Genomic DNA, 8667 nt, shown 5'->3' on the forward strand with positions numbered 1-8667 from the left:
AACTAAATTGGCCCCATCTAATATTTGACGTCAGCACTGTGGCTTATGCATATATTTGCAAATGTGTGCAACAAATCAAATAAATCCCTCTTTTAACGGGGCCAATTTGGTTGTTTTGCGGGCTGGCTGGTAAGTGTGCTGGGGAAATCTTTTGTCTGTTGTGTGCATAAAGAAGTGCACATGACTGCAAATGTGTGCTGCTTGTTCCAAATAAAAGTGAGGGGGGAAGCGAGGTTCAGAATGTGTATAGATTATTTTTGGAAGTGGAAGCTAGCCATGGATGGATCAAAATTCATCTGGTCCCTGCTGAATCGGTCAAATTTGGATCTGTTTATGGCTGGTCCTGGTCGAGAGCAGCCGCTCTACTGCTCATGATTGAACTTGCTGGAAAACTTTAGTTTGATCAATGCTGCAACCTAGCTGGCTCCTCCGCTATAAAAATACGATTCAGCAGGAAGGATTCCTACATCCACCTAGAATGTGTGGAGGGGAGAATTGGTTCAGTTTTATTCATTCAGTCCACTGACTGAAAAAACGGAGTCCTGTATAGGCGGCTAAAGACCTGTCCCTAAAGTGATGCCAACTGACATGCAAGTCCTACAATAAGAAATGAGTCCATCTATGCAAAATGAACACCGTTCAAAGAATGGTGCATGTACCAGAAAATTAGTTCAAACCGTGAACATAAATTACATGAACAAGGGTGCAGTAGGAGCCTAGTTGTGGCATGACCTGTATTCATCTGGTCTTCCCATGTCTTCATTAACATGTAAAGCTGGTTCAACTGCAAAATGTAAAAAAATAACCTAGGAATGGCTCTATAAAAGACAAGTAGTTGCATTTTTTAAATTGTAGCCAGGCCTTTTAGGGTGCTGATCTCTTATATCAGATGTAGATTGTCTACTCCCAATATTCATTCCACTATTGCTGGTGGTCTGGGGGGGGAGGGGGGGTTTCCATTATTTGGCTCTCTTGGTCACCTTCAGAAAGTGTGGCATCAATGATTATCCCTATATGCAGTGGCAGACTTGGTTCTCTTATGAAATAGGTAGACAGAGGGTCTAGTTGGAGGCTCATGGTGATAATTTGCGCTATTGGGTCAGTTTCCAAAAAGATTCAGTAAGTGGGCACTGATATCAAATATTGGAGAGAATGCGGAGTACTGATCCACATGTTCAGCACTTGGAGAAACCGGTGTGTCCCACACAAGGTACTGTGTTTGCATCACTGACCTAGAAGTTTAAAATGAATCCTGGTGTATTAGTATTGATTGAGGAATTATGCATTAGCAAAAGTTTGCATCTGTGTTTGTCCGAGAGGGTATGAGACCACTAACTGCTTCCAGTTGACTAAGTATGCTGGAGAGTTTTGATGTGCTCCTAGGAGCAGTTTGTACAGTGACAAAATGCAAGGCGAGGGACCTGAAGTGAGCAAGAACACATATTCTAATGGAATAACGGAGTCTAGGTGTCATGATAGGGCATCTGGGGGACTCTTGAGTAAGTTAGTAAATCGCAGATGGCATGCAGGATTCCTGCAGATTGTCAGTGTAAGCTGTTTCACACTGTAGGCAGTTTCACACTGACGGAAGAATCAAGCTTACCACATTGCTTAACAATGCTGCAAAGGCTGTTTGTGCTTGTAGTTCAGAACTCTGTAACTGAATGATGTGGCTGTGTGGGCAGAGCTGGTATGGGGAACTTCTTTTCTTACTGCTGTCACACAAAGGCAGTGGTTGCAGGAACATGTTCCACCCTAAAAACGGAGGTGAACTTATCCTTTAAAAAACAGATTACCATAATTTAAGAGAAGTGGAAAGGAGGGGTCGTGGAGGGTAGAGTTCAAACTCTGTAATTGGATGATTAGGGTCTGAGCAAGCTCCATCTTGCGTTGTAGATCTGAGATCTATGCCTCTTCCAGGTGACGTTTTGCCAAGTCAGTTCAACATAGAAGTTTGCCAGTTTCATAAGAGACCAGGTTTGAAGCAATGAGACATGGATGTCCATTGCCAGACAGAAGTTTGAAGTTTCTCCAGATAGTGCAGTGTGGCAGATCTGCTGTGTTTGCATGTAAAGGTAGAAGGGTTATCCCCAGCGATGGGCGTCTCCTTGATCTACGTAGGTATAGTAGCAGTTTTAATTCCCCCTGACTTGCAAAGGTTTCTCTTACCCTATATGGATAGATAGTGATCAGAGCTCTGATGAAATGAGTGAGGGTATTCCTTAGATCTTTTGGAAAATCAGTTCCTTCTCTTCATAATGAAGGAAGTGACATCTAGTGGCTTTTTTTGATGGTGGGTCATTTGGACGCGGTGTTCTATGCTCTCTGTCAAAGCGGAGTTTATTGGTGACAGGGCAGTTGGTTCTAGTTGGCTATGGATTTTTGGAACATCCCATATAAATATTAGGATTAGTAAGTTTTTTTTTTTATTCATTTTTTTTTCTTTGTGTGCTGTTTAGACAGTCTACGTGAAGTCGGTCTGAAATCTCATATAAACCTACCATAAGCCTTCCATTAACCACTTTACTACTGGAGCAGTTTAATTTTTTCACACACATTTAAAAATCTGCATTATTATATTATATATTTTCTGAAAGCAGAGGCCCTGTAGAATAAAATGGTGGCAGTTGCAATTTTTATGTTGCACGATATTTGCATGACTGTTTAACAAATCTTTATTTTAAGTAAAAAATACACTAAAATGAATTTTAGTGCACACTTTAAAGTACTGTAAGATTGAAAAAAGTATTTTATGAGGGAAAAAATATTGGAATTGTTTCTACAATGCTTTATCCAGCTAGAGTTTAGATATTCTTCATAGAACAGTAATTAAATATGTTTTTGTTTCTATATGCATCATTTTTAGTGCCTGGAAAGCCTCTGCTTTGTTTGAAAGGCTTGTTTATGGCATAAAGGTAGGATTGTTACTTGTAGCAGTTTATCAGCTTTATTGTGTTAGGATTTTCTTGTAATCCTAATTGATTAGAGGGTTAAAAAAAATATACCAACATAAGAAAAAACACCAGTGTCATACATTTTTAGTTTTTATGCAAATATTGTGTTTACAAGATATGACAGTGCAGAGAATAAGCAAACCAACAAATAAGATGCGTAGGAATCAACAGTATGTAAATAGGAGGGTGGAGGATGGCAAAGTGTCCCCTTAGTAGCAGTGTTTAGTAGTAAGCTTAACTTGATTATTGGTCAAATTCTGACCTCTTAGGTTCGCGTCGCAAGAACTTGCAGTATTCATAGCTGCTCAATACTTCACTAGTAAATGTTGCAGTTATAGTTGGCCCAGGGCCAGAATGGCAATACCGACTTTTGTCCCAACAAAATTTTGTAACCCAGCGCCTAGTAATCAAGATTTAATTGTCACTGTCGGACATTCCGGGAGTGTCTTAAATCTAAATCCCAAAATAAAAAAAATGCAATATATTACAGCTTACCAGTCCTTAAAGTGGTATTAAAGGTTCAGCTTTAAAAAAAAAAAAATATATAAAAAAAGTCATATTTAGTTTTGCACAGAGCAGCCCTGATCCTCCTCTTCTCGGGTTCCTGCTGCCGCTCCTGGCTCCTTTTTTCCTTGACTATTGCCCCCAATAGCAAGCCACTTGCTATGAGCGCATTTATGCGTGCCCATAAGACACACACACAGCCTCGGCTCGGCCCTGTCCCCTGCTCTCTCTCCTTATTCGCTCACTGGCTGTGATTGAGCTAGTGGCTCCTGCTACTGTCAGCCAATGAGGAGAAGCAGTGCTGGGACAGCCAAGGCTCTCGTGCACATCGCTGGATTGAGCGGAAGCACAGGTGAGTGTGGGGGGAGTTGCACACAGGTTTTTTTTTTTTACCTTCATGCATAGAATATGTGAAGGTAAAAAAAAACCTTGAGCCTTTAGAACCTCTTTTAATGTGGTGGTTGCAATATTTTATTTTATTTTATTTTGTTCTTGGCCCATTTTCCTGTTTGTTTTTTTTTTTTTTAACCAAGGTGGTTCCCTCGCTGGCATCGTCTCCCTGGAACCTTCCAGATGCCAGTTTTTGACAGTCTTGGAGAGTGCGGGATGACATAACTCCTGCATATGCATAGGCATCAGTTATCCCAGCACAAAGGGACTGTGTTGGCAATGTAAATTAAGCTGCAAATGCCACAGCACATTAAGCAGGCAGATAGGTCTATTTTATTGCAGAAGAGACATTGCATGTCTCTTCGTTGATATCTAGCCTGCCTGTTTGTACTTTTTTAAATGTTGTTTTTAGTTCCGCTTTCATGAAAAAATAAGTTTCATATATTTGCAAGAGGGATTTGCCCCCCCTCCTCTGTACTCTGCCTTGGGGTAAAAGTCTAGCTTCTGTTGCACCCTTAAACATTCAGCGTGGTTGAGAGAAGACATACTAGTCTTATGGCAGTAATGCCCAATCTTTCTGATATTGTACAATATACAAATCCGTTTAGATGTGCTATAAACTGAAATACAAAATATGTAATGGAAAATTGTATACCTAAAGTGTGCCCACCTGCTTGTGTAACTTAAAGAAAAACCTGAAGCTTTTTTAAAATAGTAGAGTGCATGTGTTATGGTATGCATTTGGGGGGGAAAAAAACCACAGAACAGTTTACCCTGTTTCTTTTAAACATCCCTAATTGTGTATCGGTTTTGGTCTACACAATCTTGATGCTTGTCTGTTTCTTTGCTATAGGATATGGACAGGATATGAGTGGGTTTGGACAGAGTTACTCTGACCTCAGCCAACAACCCCCCTCATACACGACAGCAACAACTGCACCGGCATCGGCAGGCCCGCCTGCAGGTGGCAGTGGCTTGGGAAGAGGACAGAATCACAATGTGCAAGGATTCCATCCTTATAGACGTTAACATCAGGGAATGGGGTGCACAGTGGAAACAAAAGGACGCATCCACCTCTGAACTTGTGACAATCACCTGGTCAAGACACATCCTGCTTAGAGACTTGTGGAGGTTCTGTGATTGAAGGATAAGCTGTGGGTGTTTGGACAAGAGTTTTTACATCTTTTTTTTTTGACCCATCAGCACAAATAAAGCCAATGAGTCACTGGTTCCAAACAGGGTCTTGAAAACATCTGCAGCTTTAATGGAACTCTTCAGGTTTATTGGTTCATATTGTTTTCCTTATTTTGGGGGAATTCTTTTCTCTGAGCCTTTGTTTTACCATAATTGTAAACTTTTATGTTTAAAGATAAAATATATACATTTAAAAATTGTGAATTTTTTAAACAAAAAGATTTTCTACTATGTATGCAGGTTTATTTTTTAATTTAATTGCAGGGTTTCCGGCAACACTGGAGTTCAGAAAAGTTTTAACTCCTTGCTTCTGAATATATTTTTCATTTAATTTTATTTTATTTTGGGGGTTGTGGGTTGTTGAGTGCAATAAGTCAGCATCTCTGAGTTACCCAGTGATTTCCTACTGAGTGTAGTTCTTGATTTTGTTACTTGACATGAGGCAGAGTGCAGGGAACAGTCACCTGCTCAAACATCACCAATGCAGAGACTTGATATGTGCCCCTTACTTATTGCATTCTAATTGCAAGTTCTCTGGGGTATTGGAGCCATCTCTAGATGTAAATTCCTCAGGCTGAAGGTGTGCAGTGCATTTTGCACTAACTGGTGAATACCTCCTGGTTTGAATAAAAAAAATCATTTTGGATGATACATTTTGGTGATGTTTCTCATTATTAATCCGTTGTTTACATTTTGTAACTGCGCTTTTACTATTTGAAGATAAAAATGGGAGAACTACGTTCTGTTCTATGAACAGGTGTTTGGATACACAGATTAAAGCCCAATTCCAGGAAACTTGAAAAAAAAAAATCTACCTTTGCAGGCGCTTTACTTTCCATTATGAAAGGAAATCCTTTATTCCAGAATAAACTGGAATTAAATTGAAAATGGAACACCAGAATAAAGACATGGTTCAAAAGTGATACCCCAGTACATGCAATAAAAAAAAAAAATTACTTATAAAACAAATTGTGAAATTCTAATTTCGAAGTTGTATTCTGAGTAGCAATTGAGGAGTTTGTGATTTAGACCCCATTCACATGTGAATAAAAGATCCACTATATAAGACCAAGATGAGGGTAAGTAGGATATTCAAGTATGTTGTATGTGGACCCTTGTCTTGTAAAACAAACCATTCAGTTTAAAAATAGAAATGCAAAGGCATAATGTTTGTGTATAATACAGTATATAACCCCTATTCCCAAAACATTAAAACAGAATGCAACGATTTGCAGATCTCAAACCTATATACACAGTACAGCTGTGGCCAAAAGTTTTGAGAATGACACGAATATACAATTTTCACAAAGTCTGCCTTCTCGGTTTTTATGATGGCAATTTGCATATATTCCAGAATGTTAAGAGTGATCAGACTAATTTGAAATTAATTGCAAAAATCCCCTCTTTGCCATGAAAAAGAACTTAATCCCATAAACATTTCCACTGTATTTGTGAAGACTTCAGGGTGCCAAAGAAAGTCCAGCAAGCGCCATGACTGTCTCCTACAGTTGATTCAGCTGCAGGATCAGGGCACCACAAGTGCAGAGCTTGCTCAGGAATGGCAGCAGGCAGGTGTGAGTGCATCTGCACGCACAGTGAGGCAAAGACTTTTGGAGGATGGCCTGCTGTCGAAGGGCAGCAAAGAAGCCACTTCTCTCCAGGAAAAATATCTGGGACAGAAATATTCTGCAAAAGGTACAGGGATTAGACTGAGAACTGGGTAAAGTAATTTTCTCTGATAAATCCCCTATCTGATTGTTTGGAGCATCAAGAAAAAATCTTGCCCAGAGAAGAAAGGTTGAGCTCTAACCTCAGTCCAGTGTCAAACCAGCAGTAAAGCATCCTGAGATCATTCATGTGTGGGGTTGCTTCTCAGCCAAGGCAGTGGGCTCACTCAATTCTGCCAAAAACACTGCCATAAATAATGGTACAAAAACATCCTCTGAGAGTATCTTCTCCTAACCATCCAAGAACAGTTTGGTGACGAACAATGCCTTTTCTCTATCGTTCCATCGACAGACGCAGGTCCATATCATCTTGGACCATTGGGTTATGCTCCTCCAATCAGGATTAGGACACTAGGCAGGAACAAGCTTTACTACACCTATGGGGGTTGTCCCTGCAGGCATAACCCCACGCACTCTGCTACAGCAGCCAATTTGTTTCTGCCTAGTTTAGGAATAGGACCTAGTTCCCTGCTGGGAATTAAGTCTTAGCTAAAATGGGGACATTTTGTGTTTTTTTTTCTTTTCGTTTTCACTAGTTAGAGTTCCTGGAGAACTACAAGCAACAGCTATGGTTTCGGACCGGATATTCTAGACTCTCCCAGCCTGGCCAACGAGCGTGAGCAGGTAATAGTCCAGAACTAGGTCTCGCCACGACAGAGCCCCGATAGATGGGGACGAGCCTGCGAGTGAACAAGTCTCGCTGGAACGCCCTGAGTTGCAGCATACCCCCTGGCTGGCAGCACCCCAGCCCTGGGTGGGAGGTGGTCTGTGCGGAGTGGCGCCCGCCTGGTACCGTGGTATGGTGAGTAATACTGTCCCCCCAATCCTCTGGCGGTCTCGGGGTGGACGTGGGCCCCCTCCCTGGAATAGTCGGACCCTCGGGGCTCCCTGTGTTCCCCTGGGCTACTAGGCCTACCCCCTCCAAGTCTTTTCCCGTACCCATAGCAGGTCCTACCTCTGGGGGGGGGGTGGGGCGGAAATATTGCGGCCGTGGAGGCCTTTTTCTTCGGGGGTGGTCTTGTCTTGGGACCCCCTCAGGGGGTCCTGTAGACCACATAGCGCACCGTGGGGGCTGCCATTTTGCTGTAGATTAATGCTTTCTATTATCCCATTGAAATTCATTTTCTCTCCTCGCCTTCCAGGACGGCCCAATGTGAGAGATGATAGGCTCCTCCCCACAGGAAACACATCAATTAACGTTTGTTAAAAGGCCCCACCCTTCCCTCTGCCGCTCAGTTTTAGATTGTTTCTTCCTACAAGGAAACATTTGTTATGTTAACTGACCTGCAGACTCTGGGAGTCGAAAGGTACCCCTGTGGGCCAGGTTCAGCAAACTGCCTCTCCTGGAAAGGAGGTGAAGGCTGAGCTCTACCTGCTGCCACCTCTGGATTCTCACAGGTCACCCAAAGGTATACAAGCCGTCGGTCACCTGTGGTGTCCGTCCAGGTTTTGTCTCCGGCGCCAGCAGCTCTCCTGCACTGAAGGATTTTGAATTTCCCGCCGGAAGGGCGGTTCAAGCCTCGTCTTCAGACCGGAACTTCCAGTGCAACATCCGACACGCGCAGTCATGCGAAAGAAGAGTGTGGAGGAGACGCCGGAACCGCCGCTTAGCGGTGATGCAGACTCCCAGGCTATCGGAGCTCGGACAGCTGTTAGGGAAAGGAAGCCCTCCACAACTCATCCTCTGGGGAAGGAGAGGCCGCTCCAGGTGTCAGTAGCAAAACCCAGGTTGGAACCAGGTAAGTGAAAAAACTTATCCCTGATTTGGGTTGTGCTTTCAAGTCTGCTGGTACCAACTTAAACTATGCCTGGACTAAATTCTCCCATTTCCCCGACCTTAGTTAGACGTGTAGTGTCCTTTCTATGGTCTTTACATTCATGTTTTGGGGAAGAGTGAT

The 8667-nt window shown here is 42.4% G+C and overlaps 1 protein-coding gene across 6 annotated transcripts in view; it reads left to right on the forward strand.

The window, feature by feature from the left end:
• DAZAP1 (DAZ associated protein 1) overlaps nucleotides 1-5693 on the forward strand; it is a 42040-nt gene extending 36347 nt beyond the window's left edge. For 2 of the 6 annotated variants that reach the window (XM_082247351.1, XM_082247352.1), the window contains exon 13: nucleotides 4702-4838. Coding sequence is in view for 3 of the 6 variants with exons in the window: in XM_082247348.1 (XP_082103474.1) it covers nucleotides 4702-4877 (176 nt within the window). In the remaining 3 variants the exon portion in view is untranslated. Of the gene's footprint in view, nucleotides 1-2866; nucleotides 2916-4701 lie in introns of all 6 variants that reach the window. The other 4 variants (XM_082247348.1, XM_082247349.1, XR_014224967.1 and 1 more) reach the window with 3 other exon arrangements.
• The last annotated feature ends 2974 nt before the right edge of the window (nucleotides 5694-8667 follow it).

This window comes from Pelophylax lessonae (assembly GCF_965119305.1).
Source record: "Pelophylax lessonae genome assembly, chromosome: 1".
NCBI classification, from domain to species: Eukaryota; Metazoa; Chordata; class Amphibia; order Anura; family Ranidae; genus Pelophylax; species Pelophylax lessonae.